The sequence below is a fragment of the Ptychodera flava genome, chromosome 12 (assembly GCF_041260155.1).
Source record: "Ptychodera flava strain L36383 chromosome 12, AS_Pfla_20210202, whole genome shotgun sequence".
Lineage (NCBI taxonomy): Eukaryota > Metazoa > Hemichordata > Enteropneusta > Ptychoderidae > Ptychodera > Ptychodera flava.
Genome location: NC_091939.1, coordinates 13261826 through 13283147, shown reverse-complemented (window position 1 = coordinate 13283147; position 21322 = coordinate 13261826). Strand labels below are relative to the sequence as shown.

The 21322-nt window shown below is 37.6% G+C and overlaps 1 protein-coding gene across 2 annotated transcripts in view; it reads right to left on the bottom strand.

The window, feature by feature from the left end:
- Positions 1–8371: 8371 nt before the first annotated feature.
- The window catches only part of LOC139145051 (carboxypeptidase D-like), a 47916-nt gene continuing 34965 nt past the window's right edge, over positions 8372–21322 (bottom strand). The window contains exons 18-25 of one of the 2 annotated variants that reach the window (XM_070715979.1): positions 15844–16039; positions 15294–15429; positions 14030–14179; positions 13618–13746; positions 13036–13100; positions 10226–10357; positions 9021–9312; positions 8372–8773 (exon numbers count right to left, since the gene is read on the bottom strand). In XM_070715979.1, the coding sequence (XP_070572080.1) occupies positions 8529–8773; positions 9021–9312; positions 10226–10357; positions 13036–13100; positions 13618–13746; positions 14030–14179; positions 15294–15429; positions 15844–16039 (1345 nt within the window). In that variant the 3' untranslated portion in view covers positions 8372–8528. The remainder of the gene's footprint in view (positions 8774–9020; positions 9313–10225; positions 10358–13035; positions 13101–13617; positions 13747–14029; positions 14180–15293; positions 15430–15843; positions 16040–21322) is intronic. The other variant, XM_070715980.1, reaches the window with a different exon arrangement.

Here is a 21322-nt window from a genome sequence, read left to right as displayed (position 1 = left end):
TGCACTTCGATTACTGTCTCACAATAGACGGGCTGTTTTATGTGTGTATGTTGTTGCTGTTCTTTTTGTCCAAACTTGACGTTCACAGAGGAAAGTCTAAATTTTTAAATCGACGTTGCTGTCTCCCATATTTCTATCACAGGTTATGTCTTGTAACTCTTACTGTGCCCCCCCTTTCCTCCCTCCCTCCCACTCGCCAACACACACACAGGCTAGACTCTCTCTCTCTCTCTCTCTCTCTCTCTCTCTCTCTCTCTCTCTCTCTCTCTCTCTCTCTCTCTCTCTCTCTCTCTCTCTCTCACACACACACACACACACACACACACACACACATTCAAGGACTTGTCTCACCTGACGAAGTATACCATCTCCGCTACTCCATGCCTTTCCCCTGTTGGGAAAAGCTCCAAACATGAAGTTTGGAGTGACATAAGGGACAGCGACATCGTCTTCCATTTTCAAATACAACTTGTTCCAACTGAGTGGTTGTTTTTCATCCATCGCGTTTTCACACTCCGAGTTTGCCGGCTGTCTAAATAAATTATTTCAGTCCACTATTAACTTTTAAACTTAACTTGACAGGGTTGCGCCTTGCAAATAAATCAATCTCGATGTGTGACGCCCTCGGAAATTGCAAAAAAATAGACAAAAGTCAACATCCTTATGTTCGCATTTTATACTGTCGCGTTTTCCTAAGACTTACATGGTGATGAAGCTACAGCTCAGCAAACTGTGAACTATGGCAATTTCTTCTCAGTACAACACCATCATTACGTATATGTTGCCTAGCGACTACTCGGAGAGGTGTGGACAGTAATCATCAGAGAGAATGAAAAGTTTCATTTTCCTGTGTGGTTATCGAAGTCTCCAATTTGAAAGAAAATGAACACTCCGCGAGTGTAAATTCCACGCGCACGGTCGATCGGCTCTTCAAACAAGAATTCTGCACAAATTAAGAGCATTAATTCAGACACACAATTCCCCAGGGAAATCATGAAGTTAAACCAACCACTGGAAGTCAGCAAGCCCGCTGTCGTTATTCATTACGCTGTACAAGGCATACTGCCTACAGCTTAAACCACTCCGCAAACATACTAATATTGCAAATGGCTATGTACGTGTGTATACATCCATTCGTCTACGCACATATATTCCGATGAATACGATATGTATAACGTATATAAATATGACACACACGCATTTATGTAATATCACAACTCCTTGTCTGTGGTAATACACACATACACACACACACACACACACACACACACACACATGTATGTATGTATGTATGTATGTATGTATGTATGTATGTATGTATTGTATGTATGTATGTATGTATGTATGTATGTGTGTATATATATATATATATATATATATATATATATATATATATATATATATATATATATATATATATATATATATATATGTTTATTAATATACTTTCTGTTGCTTATTTTTTACCATACATAAAGTTTTGTCTTAAATTAATCACCTTTACGTACAGTCAATGTCTTCATCTACATTTCAATGGAATGTCAAAACTAATGATTGGCTGTTGAACAGTGCTTTTAAAGTGGCCGTTGATGAAGGACTGTAGGAATGTGACTGTTTCTATCAGCAGTCTATTAGGGGAGTAATCGGTTAAATTGATTACTTAAGGTTATTAAACAAGTCAGCTGGTAAAGCCCCTTTTTGAAAGAGTGGCAGGAAACGACGCGGAACCGGACAAGCGGGTGTCCAATGTTGAGCTGCTGATCACTTTGAATAACACAAACACATTCTATAGTATAATGGAACATTATATCGTTCAAGAGAGCTGGAGACTTTGAAAACAATTTACCAAAATCATAGTACACTTAGAAGTATTGTTCACAATTTTTTTAAATTGAAACGCAAGGAAAAACCTGCATGGAATCATTAGATCAATTTTGTTTATTTGTTTTGCAATCCACCAGAGAATTCTCAAGGACAGTAAGTGTAATAGCATATCACAAAATTGCCTTTTTGATTAAGTGTGGGTTTCAGTGTTTTTACACTGGGTGTGATTAATACATGCAATCTAATATCTCTAGGGATTACACGTGATGTGGGGTACTACTTCAACTGGACTGCCGTACAGCTCACACACAGTAAGGTTTAGGCAACCGTTGTCATCTCTGCAAATGTGTAAAACTATTCTTTAAAAACAATATATTTCTTGAAGAGCATTTTTGGTTAAAGCGGGTCAAAATAGCCGGAAAATTCGTAAGTTACAGTATATAACACTGAAAAGTAAATTTGTTGCAACTTTTAATCCTCTCCACTTTGAATTTGTACACTACATTTTTGGTCATGTGGAGGGACCATAACGACTTTTGAAGGAAGTGCAAACAACAGATTGATTTGTAGGAGAACCCCATCCCATCTTCACTCCCACCCCTTGCAACAGCCAGGGTCAAATTCATATTGATCTGTTTCAAACAGAAACTCAGAAACTCAGAGTAGAGAAGAAGATCACTTCATATTTGACATGAGAAAACTGTGAGGTTTGTAAATATACTCCTCGCTATATGAACTTTTTAACAAGCTAGAATATTTTTGATGACTTTAATTTTTGTTACAGATGACTGGAGTGTCACCCTTCAGTGGGTGTGTACTTTTAACCTGTTCACCCCCAATTTCCTGTGGAAAGGTTCACAGTCACCACTAAAAAAAACAATGCAAGTGGGCCAAACCATTGTGGTGAAAGGGTCAAGTCTATTTTGATTTTCAAATTTCTATAGAGATGTCAATATCGATGACTGAAAGAATATTAGGACGTTTGCTAAATATTCACTGTTACATAGTATTCACAAAACAGAATTTCACTGCTGAACATGAATAGTTGATAAATTAGAAAGTACTCATCACAACCATGTTGTCTGGTTTGATATTAAGTTTACTTTATTAAAAGGATGTCGGTGCTACGTTGTATACAAAACTACTCAAATACCTACTCTGGCTTTCAAGAAATGAAATGATGTTACTAATCTTGATGATAAAATAAAGTAACACTCTACATAAAGTAACATTTCATATAGTGAGACTTTCTCACAAGAGTGGGCTGTGCATAAATATAAAGTAAAGGTGCACACCAGCAAGTTAAGAAATGCTGGCCCCTCACACCTTTGTCCCTGTTATCCCTATTTATCTGTGTATGGGTCCAGCAACCCATTTGATAATAATGAGGGTGTACCAAATGCTGGTAACGGAAGGGATGAAGATATGAAGGCAAGGGAGGGGAAGAACTGTTTGCTGATATTCCATTTGTCAGAGGAACACACACTGCTGGAGTAAAATCATTGTGTCAGACATTTGAAATGCCCTCAAAACAAAGGTGTGAAAGAAATCAACACAGAGTTGTGAATGGTCAAGCAAGCACCTTGATATTTACAGGGAAATTCCATACATGGCAGCTGAGAGCACCAAAGGGAGCACTCTTTAAGATTCATGGGTGTGATACTACTGAAGCAGTATAAGATGCAGCATACAACTGTAACAATGTGGAATAATGTGGTTTTGTTCAGACTGACACCATAATGGGTAACAATCACAGCAGTGACATCATAACAGGGTAACTTTCACAGCAGTGACATCATAACTGTGTAACAATCACACCAGTGACATCATAACTGTGTAACAATCACACTAGTGACATCATAACTGTGTAACAATCACACCAGTGACATCATAACTGTGTAACAATCACACCAGTGACATCATAACTGTGTAACAGTCACACCAGTGACATCATAACTGTGTAACAATCACAGAAGAGACACTCCCCACAAACGGTCACAATGATGTACAGTAAGACACACCCTTACTTAATAAATTTTACATCTGAAATTAGACATTACAAACATGCTTGTCAAGTGTTATCATGTAAGTATATTAAAATGTGAATTCAACTTCCCATGATGGTAAGTTATTATTTACCATATATAGAAACTTGTTGAAATTATGCACAGCCCCTCAACTTCAAACCCTCACTTTTCAAAAATTGGCTTTAAACATTTCTGAAATTTGTCTCCTCTAAGCAGCATTGGCTTGGCACAATGCCAAGAGTTGGATGATATGCAAAAATTCTTGAAAGATCATTTTTTATTTCAAAAAGCAAAATCAGGAAAGAGCTTGTCTACATTAGGGTCTTAAAGAAAATATGTACATCTAACGATAATATTTTATAAAGGCTGCTCATTGGATTGTTAAGGCAACTGGCGTACACTGTTTGATTGATCACAAGTGTGATCTGAAAAGTTTATTATTTTGTCATTAGACTCTCTCTTACTCTCTAAACCTGCTAATAATATATCAATTTTGAGTTCAGAATTCTAGTCTGAAATTCTAAGTTTTCAATAATTTACGCTGAATGTGCTGGAATTTCCATATCTTGTTTTTGTAAATAGTTCTCTGAATGATAAAGTTTGTGGTACATGGCAGTGTATACCGAAAACTGCCGACACAGACCTTCATGTACTCATAGAGTGGACAGATTGAGTGAACCATTCTGCAATACGGGGCGCATTAGATTTGCATCAAAGTCAAGAAAGGAACTGCTGTATGCGGAAGACGAGTAGGTTTTCACACATGTAGACTTGCACATATATGCTTGACACAGATAATAAGGAAATGTGTTTAAAAAACTAGTACATGAGCATGTATATTTTTAATGTTTTTCATATACACACATATAAATGTGTTCAAAAAGTATATGAGCATGTATATTTTTTATATATACACACATGAGTGTGTTCAAAAACTATATGAGCATGTATATTTTTTATATATACACACATGAGTGTGTTCAAAAAGTATATGAGCATGTATATTTTTCATATATACACACATGAGTGTGTTCAAAAAGTATATGAGCATGTATATTTTTTATATATACACACGAGTGTTCAAAAACTATATGAGCATGTATATTTTTTATATACACACACACATGAATGTGTTCAAAACGTACATGAGCATGTATATTTTTCATATACTCATATGAGTGTGTTCAAAAAGTATGTGAGCATGTATATTTTTTACATGCACACAAATGTACTGGTATTCATGACTGCACAGACAGCTTCAAATTGCAGAATATTAAATCTTTCACAGTGAGTCTTTGAGAATAAAATTTCATCATGGTTAAATAATTCTGTAAAATTCTTGTCTTTCATGACAAGATGTGTAGACAATTGGTACAGATTGATATATATCTCAGTGTATTTATATATAGACTTTTTTCCTTTTGGTTTAATTGTGACTGACAGAGAAAAATTGTGACACCAAACAGGATGGGTGAATGAAGGCTAAATTTGTTCACCAGAATTTGGTGAAGAACAAGACATGATTACACAGTCAACTTTCTAAAATGTTAAAATGCTTTTAGAAATAATTATAAACAAACAGAGGATTACAGGACAGGACAAGTGCATTCTTCATCTCATTTATGTACTCACATGTACAGTGCAATGGGGAATTAGCAATTTGTGTTGACACTTGGCCAAGGGTTCAGAGCCACTGGTACAACAACCATACACAGTGCCCTCTGTAGGTGAACTTTACGTTTCATAATAGTATCAGCCACAGTACAGTGTATCATTAGAGGACTGGACAAATGATTATTGCAACTTCTTGTTTCACCTGACAAAATTGAGTTGAAGAAGATGCAACTCAGGATTAATCTGCAGTAAATGACTTGAGTAATGAAAAGAGAATATGGACAAAAACCAGGACTGTATGAGATAAAAACAGAGTTGTTACGTTAATGACATTGCACATAGCTATATTAGAACTACTCTCTTTGGACCTCAAGGTTAGCTACTGTATCTGTTTGGACTTCATGGACAAACAGCTGCAGCCTCTTTGGTAGTTTACCCTATAGTCTTCTAAAGCGTCTCATCTTTCTGGAAGATGTACATGTCTATTCTATGGCACCACTACTCCCGGAAACTAGATTTTGATCCGTACTCTACTGAACACTGCACCAATCCAGGTAAACTACACTTTGACATTGATTGATGTCATTCAAGCATACTTGGACTAGAGCTCACAAATTATCAAAAGATACAGAATACTTTCTCTGCTGAGGCACTCATCAAGTATTCTGGTTAAGTTGACAAGTCAAATAGGCTATGAAAATATGCTTTCTTTACAGAAAATAGTTCTTGTGGAATTGATCCGGCAATAGACTTCACACTTGACACCCTGGCTTCACAAGGAAAACTGTGAACTTGGACAATAGTGGCGTCACTTGAATAGGTGTAGCTTTAGAGGCCATAACCAAATCTCCATCAATTCATGAAAAGTTGTTTAAAATTTTTCACTTAAGTTTTATCATTTTCCCCCTTAATATTCTGTCATATATACAAATAAGCAAGTCCCATTGTTGATACAGGTTGTAAAGACTGAGTGAAAAGGACACTTTCTCATGAAAAAGAATCAACCATTCATCATGTGGAAAACGACCAATGATTGGTCAAATCCCACACATTTCAAGTTGAATTAGCCAATGGAAACGGTTGTTCTTGGACACCGACTGTAAATCAAATTTAATAAAGAAATCAGGAATTACGTTATTGGTTGTGAGAGGACAAAACTATGTATCTATACACATAAAAACTGAACAGTTGGGAGTTGTTAAAGTAGACTATGAATTATGTTAAAACAAAAAAATACCGTCAAGGACAGTGTGCTCACATTCGGTTTGCATTGGTCCATTCGAGAAATATTTAAACCAGGAAAAACAAGAATGTCAAAAGCAAATAAGGTCTCCAACTTTAAGGTAATGGAGGTCATCTTTAGGAACATGCATATCAACTTCTATAGCAATGAGACAAGCAGATCCTAAATACATAAGCAAATGTCAACAACAAAAAATAGACAGAGAAGGTTTGATAAAAAGAAAAGAAGGGAGTGGGTAAAAAAATGTGCAAGGGATCTGGTAAAAAAAAGTAATGCTACCTCATCAATCTTCTAGACCCTAACCCCTCCTGATTATCAAATGTTCCATTCCTTGGTATTACATAACGCCAGATGACAGGAAATTTATTTACAACCTTGGGAAGTTTTTTAATTAATGCGATGAGTGTTATCATTCTAATGTAAACAGTGCTTAAGTTAGTTACAGATAGTGAAATGCCTTCCACTGTGGGCGGTGATTACAACATCTGGAATTATCCTGGATCCAAATTTGTCATCAGTTCTTGAATGTCTTACATAGAAAAGTTGCAAAAATTGGTCCGCAATGAAAAAATTCACCTCAGCTTTGTTTTCTGGATCAAAATGTCCTACAAATTGATACCAAATATGACAAAATTATGTTCACAGCCTTCAAAACTGTCTCACAACATATCCTGGGTTGGTGTAGGTCATTTAAGGTCACAAACAGAGAAAATTACCTAAAATATACAAATTTGGGGGTTTCCCAACACTTTGAGCAGAAAATATGTCTAATAACATACCTCAGGACTTTATACCAAATTACAAAGCTATCAAACAAGTAATTTTGAGAACAGGTTTTCTTGACCAAAAATGACAATATTGTCTTAAAAATACAAATTTGTACATTTCAGGACAATTTCCACATATCTAACTATTGTCATCTCTGTACGTCTGTGTACCAAATATAAAAGCTGTCTGTCCAGGGGTTTTAAAAAGAAAATACTGTTTAAGATTTTTTGACCAAAAGTGACAAAATTGCTCCAAAATAGTAATTTTCCCAATTTTGTCATAATTTCAACAAACTAGAAGAGTAACACCCTCGCAAAGATCCAACCCAAATTTGAGAGCCATTGGGCAGGCGGTTTCAGAGAAGAAGAATTTTTACTGAAAATGAGAAAAATCACCAAAAAATTCAGCAAAAATACAAAATTAAGGATATCTTCACAATATTTGTAAAACTGTTTACGGTTCACCTAAGGTACTTGCACACAAATTTTTACAGTAATCAAAACAGCAGTTTTTGAGTTATTAATTCTTGACCATTTTCACATTTTGTAAGCTCATTTGCATAATTTTGGCAATGCAGACTTCATTTGAACAAAATCCCATCTATAGCCCAGGATGCATCCACACACCAAATACCAAGCTGAAACGTGCAGCGGTTTGCGTGTTTTTGATGTTGACGGACATACTGTACGTACATACATACATACATACATACATACATACATACATACATACACACATACATACAGACGCCATCGACTTCAGCTTATACGATAAACTCACATTGGTATAACCAAATGTGAGCTAAAAATCACAAAATTCATGATGTACGGAAGTTGGATTCTATGTACAAAAGTGAGTTTACCATCTTCTGTACAAATTAAGATCCATGGCCTTTGGCTGGTAATATTCACTCATAAAAAAATCACAAAAACAGACACTTTTACATAAACAAATATCCCAAAACTCCTCTCATATTGTTGTAAATGGAATAAACTGACTAAAAATAGTTTTGAGTATTGTGTTCTTGGATGACTGGGATTGTCTTTCTGCTGTCAGTACTTTTTAAACATAATGTCGTCTTCACTGTCTGACTCACTCAGATTGTCCCTATAGCCATTGTTCAACAATGTCTGTTTGGAGTGATAGTCACGCAGTGCCAGACGATCCGCGTACTCCTCTTGGTACATCCTATCACTGTCTAGACGGTAGAATCCGTGCTTCTTACGGTCCATCTTGCGGTACTTGCACACCCGCCAAAGAATAATGGTCATGATGATTACCAAGGCCAGGCCCGCACCTGAGGGAATAGAGGTATTTGCGTTATAATGCTAGGGTATAGGAAATACACTGATACCAAAGTGTTATAATGATAGGGCACATCAAATACATTTATACAAACGTCTTATAATACTAGGGCACATCACAGTCCTGTGGATAGAGGGACTGTGGGCACATCAAATACACTGACAAAACAGACTTCAACCATATACACCACTCAAAACAGATTCATTCATACACACCCACTGTTGTGCTGATCTACTGACCTGTAATGATGATAAACAACGTTGGAGGAAGTCCAAGTATTCCTGACTCACTGGTGAGTGTAAAATGAAGATTCACTATTTTCTCATCCTCCCCGACTTTCACAAGTTTCATGTCATGGACATAGCCCTTGGCCGTCACAGTGACAGTGTATTCCCCTGGTAGCAACAGTCTCCAGTAGTCACCGTCTTTGGCCGACTTGGTCACATGGGAGTATCCATCGATGTAGATCTCAGCGCCCTCTATAGGCAGATCTGTTTCACTGGTGATGAATCCTTTGATTCCAGTGTGAACCTGTGACATAAAAAGCAAACATTCTCTATTCACGTGTTCCATTACTCATGTTGCTTTAAGTTCTAGTTTCGTAGTTATGGAGACAAGACACCGTACAGCAACACCTTGAATGAATACTGAGTGAGATTCTCGAGTTAGGAACTTAGAGATGTACTTTAATCAAATGTCAGATCATACAAAACTATTAATAAGGACATTAAAGTATAAGTATGCCTACACAAGCGTTCTCACTGCCTTCAAACTTCAAATTTCTCTCTTACATTTTTCTTCATATGATAAAAAGTGCTGTAGCTATGGTCATGATCCAGTGTCTTTTGTGTGGATCCAATGGTCATTTTGTTATACTTACCTGTGAAATGCCGACACAAAAATGAAATTCTGTTCATACTTCACATGGTGCTCTATCTGACATACATGAAAGAGCACCATTGATAATGAGTCATTGTTAAGCTAGTATGCACCTTGAAAGTGAAAGACTGTACTTTGGCTCAAACTTTCCTAAAGGAATGTTTCAGCTATTCTCTTTCAAAATCAAGAAGAAAAATCTGGGGTCACTATGCAAACTAGAGAAACAAAATATCCCAAGATTTTAGCGATATTTGAAATTCAAAATGGCCGCCATCCTAGTGTTAACTCTATGGAGAAAATTTTGGATTTTCGAAAAACTAAGATGGTGAAAATTGTTCTTACACCAAGAGTTTTAAACTAAACCCCTACAAGTGGTAGATCAGAAAAGAATCATAAAAGTTTGAGAATCCACATATCTGTTGTGGCGCATTCTACCTTAAAAGATCTGCACTTCAGTTGTACACTTTGCATAAATCAATATGATTGTGTTAAACACTAGATGAAAGATATTACAAAGTACACAGATATACTGAAGTGCCGGTATCCATCCACTCTTTAGACATACCTGGTCAATCATGGCTATCAGAGCTGGGCGGTGTTCTTTCCACAGTGTATTCAACTCATCTTCATACGGGTACTTGCAACAGCCGGTGTAGACAGAGATTTCTAGACAGTTGCTGAAGTCATAGTTGAAGTCCTTCAAAGTAAGGCAAGAGAAGTGTCCAAATCAGAAATGATAAACCCATACACTTGGTGGATTTTTCAATCCATTGGATGCAGTTCAACTCCTATCTTGGATTTCTTCTGTTTAGGTAACTTTATACAAAACCAAGTTTAAAGCCCGGGGCGAAATGGACCGGGATCCGGATTAATGCCAAGTTTGGGTGGGCATTTGGGGGCATGGCTCTGCATAATGAGTCTGTTGGTAACGGTTGCTATCGTTCGCATTATCTGCGTAATCTGTTTGCTCTCAAATCACGCTCTGACTATAAGCTTAGGTACAGCCTTCGCACTACGTGAAAGAAAAAAAGAAAGAAGGAAAAAAACAATTTCATAAAAACGGAAGCGTGCTGAGTTGATCTACTGAAGTTTTTGCTGAGTGATTTACTGAAGTTTCGGGGTCACATATCCACATACGAAAATGGCGCCGTACGTAGTGGAAATAATCATCAAGAAAGTAATAAACATAAACATTAAAAATAATCCGAAGCTGGCTATTTCGTATGTTGAAATCATGAATTACCGATCTGAACATTGACTGAGAAACACTGTCGGGAAAATGGTAGGAAATAGGTGAACGACGTGACGTCATGACCGATCGCTAAAATAAAAAAATAAGTTCACTACATCACGGAAGGATCGAGATTTCCATGAATCTCGCGTACCACGATATCTGTAAGCGATCGAGGTCGGCTGCTCGGTTGCTTTGATGGTGACCCCGGACATCTCATCACGAGTTATGTTTATTTTCGGAGCAATGGGATGAACCACGGACTGGGTTCATAGATATCTCCGTTATTGAAGAAATTAAAGTCCAACCTTTGTCGAAATCTTACGATGTAGTGCCAACTCAATGAACCGATCTCGGACACACGTATATCAATAGGCCTAAGCCTTTCAGAGAAGATCGGGTGATGACGCTCACTTTCTCACCTTGAACTGACATTGACAAATACTGTTTTGATGTCTTTACAAGCTTTGTTTAATTCTCATAACAGAAGTCCAAACGTAACTGGGGCAACCGGTATGTCAAAACCTTACCAACCCTCCGAACACGACATGTCATTGCCATGTGTGAGAACACGTGTACGTACGGCCGTTTTCAGCCCGGGTTTTCAAGGCTAGCATTTATATCAAAAGCGACTGTAGCGTACCGGTACTTTCGGCCGTAGATTTGGGGGGCTGTTTAAAAAAGTGGCTCTCTTTGACTGACTGACTGTAACTAAATAGATCATGGAGGCTACCGCCATGCTTTAGTATTTAGTTGTTTTCGATGTCATTGTAAACTATGGACTCTGCCTGCAGTTCTGTAAAATACGGTGTACGCACTTTTCGCAAGGATACATCGTACCGGTACTGACTCCTCTCTTCCTAAGTCACGACCGAAAATGGCTCACTTTCGCGATGTCATTGCAACATAAACGCTTGTTAGTAAAATAGTTTATGACAACCACGAAGTTTTCATTCTGTGTGCACGCCAATATACATGTAACTCTAGGCGTACACATGGTTTGTTTACGTCGTAATTATTCTCGTAGGCACAGCAAATGTTTGACCAGTTTACACCTCTGCGCGTCACTGAATGATTGACAATTGTTTGAAACGCGGAACGACTGTTCCCTGGGGGCAATTTCCTTTGTTACGAAAGCGATTTTTCCCCTACATCGTCGTAATTTTAAAAGGCTTTGTGAAACTTTGAGGATACCTGTATGGCCTACGTGTTTATGAAACAGTCTATGTTTATGGTATGCCAATAATGTTTGTTTGAGAATCGCTTCGGCTGATTTTCACGGAGCGGTCTACCTTGCTGTTGCCAGTTGTCACTCAAGCGCCATTATGAATTTTCGATGAGTTAGGGGTCTTTTATACCCCGCACCGGGGTTTAAGTCCAAGATAGTGTGTATGCCTTCGTCTGAAAATTTATTTGCCGCACCTCCATACCTTTATGTAAAATGTTTCTTGTCTCAGGGAGAACTCTCTTGCCTCAGATGTGCATTCATTTAGCTGAGGGCAGACTAATCACTGGTATGGAAAAATTTCAGGTGAGTCTTAACACTTTCACCCCCACGTTCCTTTTGATGGGTCCTCATTGGCCATTTAAAAATGACAGGGCTGAACCCAAGTGTGATGTGGAATGGGTTACGAATACAGGTAGGAGAGCATGGAAGGTTTGTCGGCACAAATTTCAACATGTTAAGGAAAGACATCTATAGGCATCAGAAAATTGATAGAAAGACTGCTAATATCCTGTACACCAAATGCACAGGATGACAGTCTCAACAAATATGTCTGTACATTCTCTTTCTGACATTTAATGGATACACTGAATCATGCACCGAGGGACACACATTAACCCTTTTCCTGCCAAGTCCATATTTCACAACCAGGTCAAGATGGTTAATGAAACACAACATATTCCATATGGTGTACTTTAACATAATACTGTACATTTGAAAGCTGTTGAAAACATAAATACTGTAAACTTGATTTTTTTGGACTTAAGATGCTATAACAGACCAAGCCAAGAGGGTGAAAATACGTCATGTTTTGGCTCAATACTGCTTTTTACTGACTTGGCTGATTGGGGAGTGATACTGTCTGGCAGGAAAAGGTTTAATATTGAACCTGTCCATACAGTAGAAGTAACCTGCTTACCTGCATGCTGCCTATGTTACTTCTCCAAGCAGCTCCATTTGTAACGCCATTTACAAACTCTTGGCCTGATGACAGAAAAAGATCAAATGTCAGACAGGTGACTTTGTGTCTGCGTGGATTGCAATGAACATTTTGTGCAAGCTGTGTATCTTAAGCTGTGGTCCACTGGCAAAAACATTTAATGTTAGCAATTGCAGAAGTCACTTTGGTGTTCAGAGAAAGACAGGGCAGATTTTTAATGCAATTTGCATTGCTGTGTGTGCTTTCACTGTCCGCATATTATGTAACTTAGTATATGACATCATCAGCAAATATCCTACAACTATTGAAGAGAAAGCTGTTTACGAAATATATTTTCTTTGAACTCCATCACAAATAATTACAGATTTTAGACGGTACACCTCAATGATAATCTATGCAAAAGATTGAAATTACTTATCACAGTAAGACTGTCATGCATTTGAAAATATGGTAGTGTATATTTGTACTTCTGAAACAGTTCTTGAACAACAGCTACATGTAAGATGAAAAATATTTGCCCTTCCAGGAATGTATAGCACCACAAACTATGATATTGCTTACTTGAGTTCTTACCAACGTCAGACGGGCATGATGGGATACCAAAGTGCATTGTGGGATGTGTGTCGGCATACACGGATGCCAGGTATTGGAAGATGTCATCATCAGGGGTGGTGCTTTCATCAGCTGTACCTGCAAACGACAAAATGGGACAGTTCACAATTTATTAGGATTTGGTTTTCATGTCTTTCAAGGATACTCCGTCATGAAAGTGACAATCGTCAGCTGCACTGGTGGCATATTGTTCCTCATCAGTAACTTTCATTTCAAACAGGAATTGATCCAATACATGGAAGTAACTGTACGCTTTGGCACAGGGATTCGTTGACAGCCAGTGAAGATTCTGGCTATTCTGCAGAGAAAAATACTCCAGCAAGAGTCCATAAGAATAACTTTCTGTGATGGAATTTTTTACCTGAGTGGCTGCTTCCATCATAGGGATAGGTGGCAACCAGTGTGCCACCATACAAAGCCACTGATAAAACAAAAGGCCGTTGTTCTTGGATCCACTTCTCCAAGGCTCTAGTTTCCTCAGCAGTGCTCCCAGTCATATTGTTGAATTTACCTGAAAGAAGACAAGTAAAGACCAGGCAATTAGAGATTTGATAAAACCAAGATCTAGAAAGCACAATTTTTTATGACAAAAATGAAGCAAAAAGGACATTGTAGGGAGTTTTTTAAGCTCAAGCAGTAGCTTTGAAGTAGGAGCATAGCAGTTTGGTACCAGTAACTTATGAATTTTGCAGTGTAGATGGATATATGTGACTAAAGTTGAAATGTTAACCAATATTATACCACATATGCTATGGGTTTAGAGAAGCAGGTGTTTCTGTAGTTACCTCGTATAGCCTTAGTTTCTAAAGGTATCTCTGACAAATAATGTCTACGCCTGTAGCACAGAAGGACTACCATATACCTGTGGAATACCCAAGTATTGTTCCCTACAAACTGTCAATTCAGATGTAACTATATGCCATTTCAAATTATATTACCATGCCCTGCCCGTCGCATTTTAATTGGTCGAGCTGAACCACGTGACTGACCACAAATACACAGTAATGGTTTGTTTACATGCCCGTGAATATGAATAATAAGATTAACAACTCAAAGAATCGTAACTTTACAGCTGAAACGGAAATCATAATCAATAAAATGGAGCACTTGTGGGCCAAGTTGAGATACTTTTTCCGAAAACATCTTCAGATTTGCCAAATTTTTACAGCGTGCGTAACAGTGCGTCATGTATTGCTGAGTTCTGGGGCCCAGTTGTCGTTCGCTTGGGAAATTTTTGCAAGTTTTGACGGTTTTCTTGGGTTTGTTGATAATATAATGGAAATAACAGACTCCGCACTGACCATTAACATTAATTTATGGGCGTGGGCTTGAGGAAAGCTAAAATTAACGGGCTCGACAAGCCTCGCCCGTTAATTTTTGGCTTTCCTCGAGCCCGCGCCCATAAATAAACGTTAATAGTCAGCGCGTTATCCATTATTTCTATAATACATGTTCTTTTAACAAACAACGTGCTTGCAAACCCAACTTATTGGATTCATTGTGAAGTAATATGTTACAGATCTGAAATGAATATATCAGAAACTTATATATGGGTTCCCTTGCAGTAATGAGGACAGTTGCAAAAATTCTGCCAAAGTAACTGTATCACTACAGAGGAAACCTACTTTGGAAATCCCAAGCTATATCAATTCCATCACTGTTACTTTCCCCCTTGCTGCCTGTGCAGTCTCCTTCACCAGCCTTCTCACTGCCGTCTGGGTTGGCTGACGGGACAATGTGGATAGATGTGTGGTCTACAAACTGAAAATGGACAAATTGTGAAATAAACAGTGATTTATCCCCTTGTATGAAAACCTGTGGTATGACCGTATTGTTTTCAACACCAATGCTGGACCTGTACATTAAGATATGGGGGTGTCGTGGTTTACTTTTCTAACACAGTCAGTAATATTTGTGTTAAGAGTTCTTTGTGAAATAAATATGTGAAAAAGTGTTGTTACGTTTGGAGAAAGAGTATGTGATAAAACGCATGTGGAAAACAACTGTATGAGTCACTGGACTATGAAATGCATGTTTCCATATGGAAAAGAAATAAAACAAAAAATTTCCCGTGGAATGACACTGAACTATGGATAGCATTCAATTTTCTGCATCATAACTACACAGAAATTTATCTAGAAAAAAACTTCAAAAATAAATGTCTGGATCAATTACCATCGTAATCAAATCATCTTTGCCATATGCAGTCACCAGGTGTTCTGCCAGTGCAAGTAACAACTCTCTGCCAACTACTTCATCCCCATGCAAATTAGCCACAAATTTCATCTCTGGTTGGCCCGGTTTATGTCTGCCGGCATTGACACTTATTTCAAGTGCCCACAGCTGTCTGTACTCCGTTGACTGGCCCAGCCTGCAGTGATAATGGATACAGGTCAGATAAATGCCGCCAACTCTGTATGGCGAGGAGGCATCATGGCCCATTGGGTAGGGTACCAGACTCACAACAAATGGACAGTGAGTTACAGGCAGCAGTGGTGTGCTCACTATCAAGGGATAATGAACTTGAGAATCGAGCATGGAGAAAGACACATTACTCCTCATTGGGCAGTGGGTGATGAGCACATCATCCTGTAAACTGGCTTTTCTCTATTTGATGATTTGGTAAATGAAAAACAAATAAGCATACATACATGCATATGGTACATACATACATACATACATACATACATACATACATACGTACATACATACATACATACATACATACATACATACATACATACATACATACATATGATACACACACACACACATACATACACACACATACATACATACATACATACATACAAACAGATGACAGACACTGGAAAGCTACCACCCCTATAGCTGCTGTCGCCATATTTATGTATGGCAAATGAAAGCAAATAATATTCAATTCTGCTAAGAGACCCTGTTATTCTGTAATGTTGGTATCAATCTCCCCTTATGGCAGGTTCCTTTGCTTTAACCCTACCGCCACAATTTTGCCTAGCCTCATTGTTTTCAATGGAGAGAGTGGATCTGTGTACAATGGAATGGGGAAGAAAGGGGTTATCTGAGTCTTTTCTGTTACATTATGATTCAATGATGATTGACTGCTACATTTTACTGACATTTTCATATATCTCATAAAATCACCTGGAGAAGTCATTTCATGGTTTTGAGTATTCAATAACCCTATCCATTGAGATGTTTAGTTTCCTTGAAATAACTCTGATGCTTCTGGAAAAATCTTTGAGTCAACCCTACATCAGTAGTATTATTATTGACAATATATTCTCAGATTAAGACTTTTATGTAATTCATTGGCACTGTGAATCATTGTAAGGCACCGCTAATAATAATAAAAATACCGTCAATGACGCTGTACCTTCTCTAATGTGTGGCCAGGTCAGGTAATTGGTTGTTGGCATGGAGTTGTTGGTAAATAGTTGATGATGTAGGGGCATGAGGTGGGATATGGACCCAAAGAACCCAAAAGATGATTAAATACATCAATCAAAAAAATTCTAAGCTACAGTATAAACTGCCTAAAGATAGTTCAATGTGGAAAAAAGTTAAACAATTCAGAAATAAGAATTAACAGTCCAAAATAGTAATGACACACTTCCTTACTGACCTGAGTGCATGTGAAATATACAACCTGGCATCTGTAAATTAAATGTATACCAAGTGATCATTTCCAGTCACTTTTAACTGTTTTTAATGGATTTTCCAAAGAGTCCTGTGGAAATGATGAAAAAAAACGCTTATCTGGTCTTGTGTTTGTATAACCTCATGGCTGATAATTGTCATAGTATTGAAAAAAAATTGAAAGTGAAGAATTACTGTTTTTAATAGGCATATTTTCCTTGAAATACATGACCGTGTAAAGAATATATGCTAAAAGTGTTTAAGAGTAAATTTCTTTTCAAAAAATAATTTAATTTGTGACCAAAGGATTTTTATTCTTTGAGTTTACAAATTCAAACATTGCAATTTGTTCAATCATCTTGTGCAGTGCAAAATTATAAAATGACTGAAAAACAAAAAAAATTGGCAGAATTACAGTCTTTGTGATGTAAAATTATGGGTTGACATCACGATAACTGTTAATCTGTTTGAAGTACTAATATACTATAATTTAAAAAAGAAAAATTCATGCAGAAACGGTAAAATATATTGTCAGCAATGTAGTGTTAATATTGACTTTACATCAAAATATGCCTTTGCTGGATACCAAATATATAGGGCGAAATATCAGCCATGTTCAGCAAAATCCACACAACAGCATTGATCCTTTTCTAATTTGATTTGATTTGCTTATGTTATTCTTGTATGACAGTCAGTACAATATGGAACACCACAGTGAATAAGTATGCTGTAAATGAAATGGTGTGGCTGCATCCACATGCAGCAATAGGAGTGCCTTTGTCTCTCACCCCTCATTTCCAACCTGTCCCATCCCTGAAAAAATAGTTTGGTCTTATATTTATAATGTTAATAATTTCTGTATTTGTTAAAATGTGCGCATCTCAAAAACTTTTGATCATAAACATTTTCATTGTTTTTTATAGCTGACCAATCAGTTAACCTGTTTATTTTGAATATTTGCGCATTTTTCCTCAGTATTTGACATTTTCTGAATACCTTCTTATTCAGTTTGTCATTTTCTAAAAGTTTAAATGCTCCATTGTGTGGTCAAGCTTTCCATAAGCATCAAATGTGGTACTTCATATAGGAGGGTCTGCCTCTAGAGGGCGGGCATCATGAACACTCCTGTGTTTGTTGGTTAATTCCTCCACGTCAACTTCTGATTGTACTGTGAACATTGAACATGGCCGACGTCCAATTTTCCTGTCTAAAACTTTCACTCATTTTCGTTCATATGACTCTGAAACACCAGGAAACGATTGGGAAGAAAGGGTTATCTTGAAATATTGAGGTACTCGCCAATATTTTGCAAAACTAAATGAGAAAAAATGCAAGGAAAATGCCGACAGGCTTACACAATGACAGTTTTCAGACTCGGAGGCATATGATCATCTCTGCAGATTATGCAACAGGCCCAGATCACGTGAGGCCATGAGAAGATATCCACGCAACTCAGTACCAAACACTAGCGCTCACAGAGTGAACAAACACAAAGTGAGTACCCCTAACGTTAGCTCAGTAGTCTGTAATAGATTGTAGTCAACTGAGAAACCTTGGAGAAAGGCTTAACACTGTGGTTATGCCGCTAAGTCCCTTTTGATTTTTGTCATAGCTCAAAATCGTTCTCGCACACCTCAACCTGAGCCATGAACACCCCCACCAGTTTATGATATGACCCATCACAATGGCATGACGTCAACGGATCTTACAGACGGAAGTCTTGACAGACGGAAGTTCTTGACAGCAGCATATTGGTTTTCAACTCTAATACCTTCTCTGTCTATAAATAGACACGAGAAGGTAAAAATAGCGTCAATGACACTGTAGCTCCCATCCTGGACTATTTAGTGTTTGTTCTCTGGTCAGATATTTGAACATGTGTGAAAGGGATAAAGTGCATGAAGTGAAAATACTTAATGAAATGTACTGGAGACAGTGAAATATGTTTAATGTAATTATTCAGAATATAAATGGAAAAAATACAGAATTAGATATATCGAATACTGTGATACAACCATTAACTCAACAAGTCATTTACAATGACATAGTCCCCACTTGTAATAGGAGTATTAGTCTTGATGGGGCAGGAAAATGTGGTCATTAAGAAGTATCACTGGGGTGTATATGTTGAGATCTATGGGCACATAGGTCTATGTTGTTGTTCCCAATTTGAAACACATGAGGCATGTCTAAGTTATGGTTCTAAATCGGGAAAAAGATCAGACCTCTAGCAGTATTGGCCAGCCAAGAAATACATATGCGCATTATAAATGAGGTACAAGATGTGACATCTTAAGGTCTAATATCCTATCAAAATTGGAGGGTATAGAACTTGTGGTTACTGAAATATGCATATATATGTATAATCAAAGTCAACGGTCATGGAAGTCACATGACATTTTGAAAAAAAAAATTATATTGCTAATTAATCCCTATATGCCAAAAAATCAGATCTCTAGCTCTATTTGCTTGCCCAGAATTGGATGTGTACATAATTAATGAGGTAAAGCGTGTGTTGTCATAAGGTCTCCCATCCTACTAAATACAAAGGACATAGCACTTGTGGTTACTTATTTATTGACATAAACATATATTTTAGGGAAAAGGTCATCGAGGTCACATGACATTTGGTCAAAAAATTTCTCTCCTATAGTTATCCCTATATACCAAAAATCAGACCTATAGTTCTATTGACTCGCTCAAAATTAGATATGCACATAATTAATGAGGTACAATATGTGGCGTCATAAGGTCTCCAATCATACCATATATGAAGGGTGTAGCAGTTGTGGTTACCGAGTTATGGACAAATATGTATATTTGAGGTCAAAGGTCACCGAGGTCACGTGACATTTTGTCAAAAAAATTGTATTGCTAAGTTATCCCTGTATATTAAAAATCAGACCTCTAGCTCTATTGACTCGCTCAAAATTAGATATGTGCATAATTAATGAGGTACAATATGTGGCGTCATAAGCTGTCCCATCATACCATATATGAAGGGTGTTGCACTTGTGGTTACTGAGTTATGGACAAATATGTATATTTGAGGTCAAAGGTCACTGAGGTCACGTGGCATTTTGTCAAAAAAATTGTATTGCCAAGTTATCCCTATATACCAAAAATCAGACCTATAGCTCTATTGACTCGCTCAAAATTAGATATGCACATATTTAATGAGGTACAATATGTGGCGTCATAAGCTGTCCCATCATACCATATATGAAGGGTGTAGCACTTGTGGTTACTGAGTTATGGACAAATATGTATATTTGAGGTCAAAGGTCACCAAGGTCACGTGACATTTTGAAAAAAAAAATAGTATTGCTAAGTTATCCCTACATACCAAAAATCAGACCTCTAACTCTATTGGCTCGCTCAAAATTAGATATGTGCATAATTAATGAGGTACAATATGTGGCGTCATAAGCTGTCCTATCATACCATATATGAAGGGTGTAGCATTTGTGGTTACTGGGTTATGGACAAATATATATATTTGAAGTCAAAGGTCACCAAGGTCACATGACTTTTTGTCAAAATATCTGAGATATCTGCTTGAACGGATGGACTCACGGATGGACTCACGGACGGACATGACCAAATCTATAACCCCCCTGGACTTCATCCGTGGGGACTGAAAACTGTGTCACTGCATCCTTTTTGCAATATGAATACGATGAGAAACTAAATTTTTATTTTTCTTGGCCTTATACATGGGAGTCTATGGACTGCCTTACACATGGGAGTCTATGGAGACTGCCTTATACATGGGAGTCTATGGAGGTGAAAACTAAAAAGTCCTCTAACACGGCCAAATTTGATCGCATTGTGAAACAAATCGACGTGCATCTGCATGGGGTAGGGTACTATCCTTGTGCAAAGTTTGAAAGAAATTGACCTGAGCATGTCTGAGATATCTGCGTGAACGGACTGACGCACGCACGAACGGACGCACGCACGCACAGACGCACGCATGCACACACGCACGGACATGACCAAACCTACAAGTCCCCCC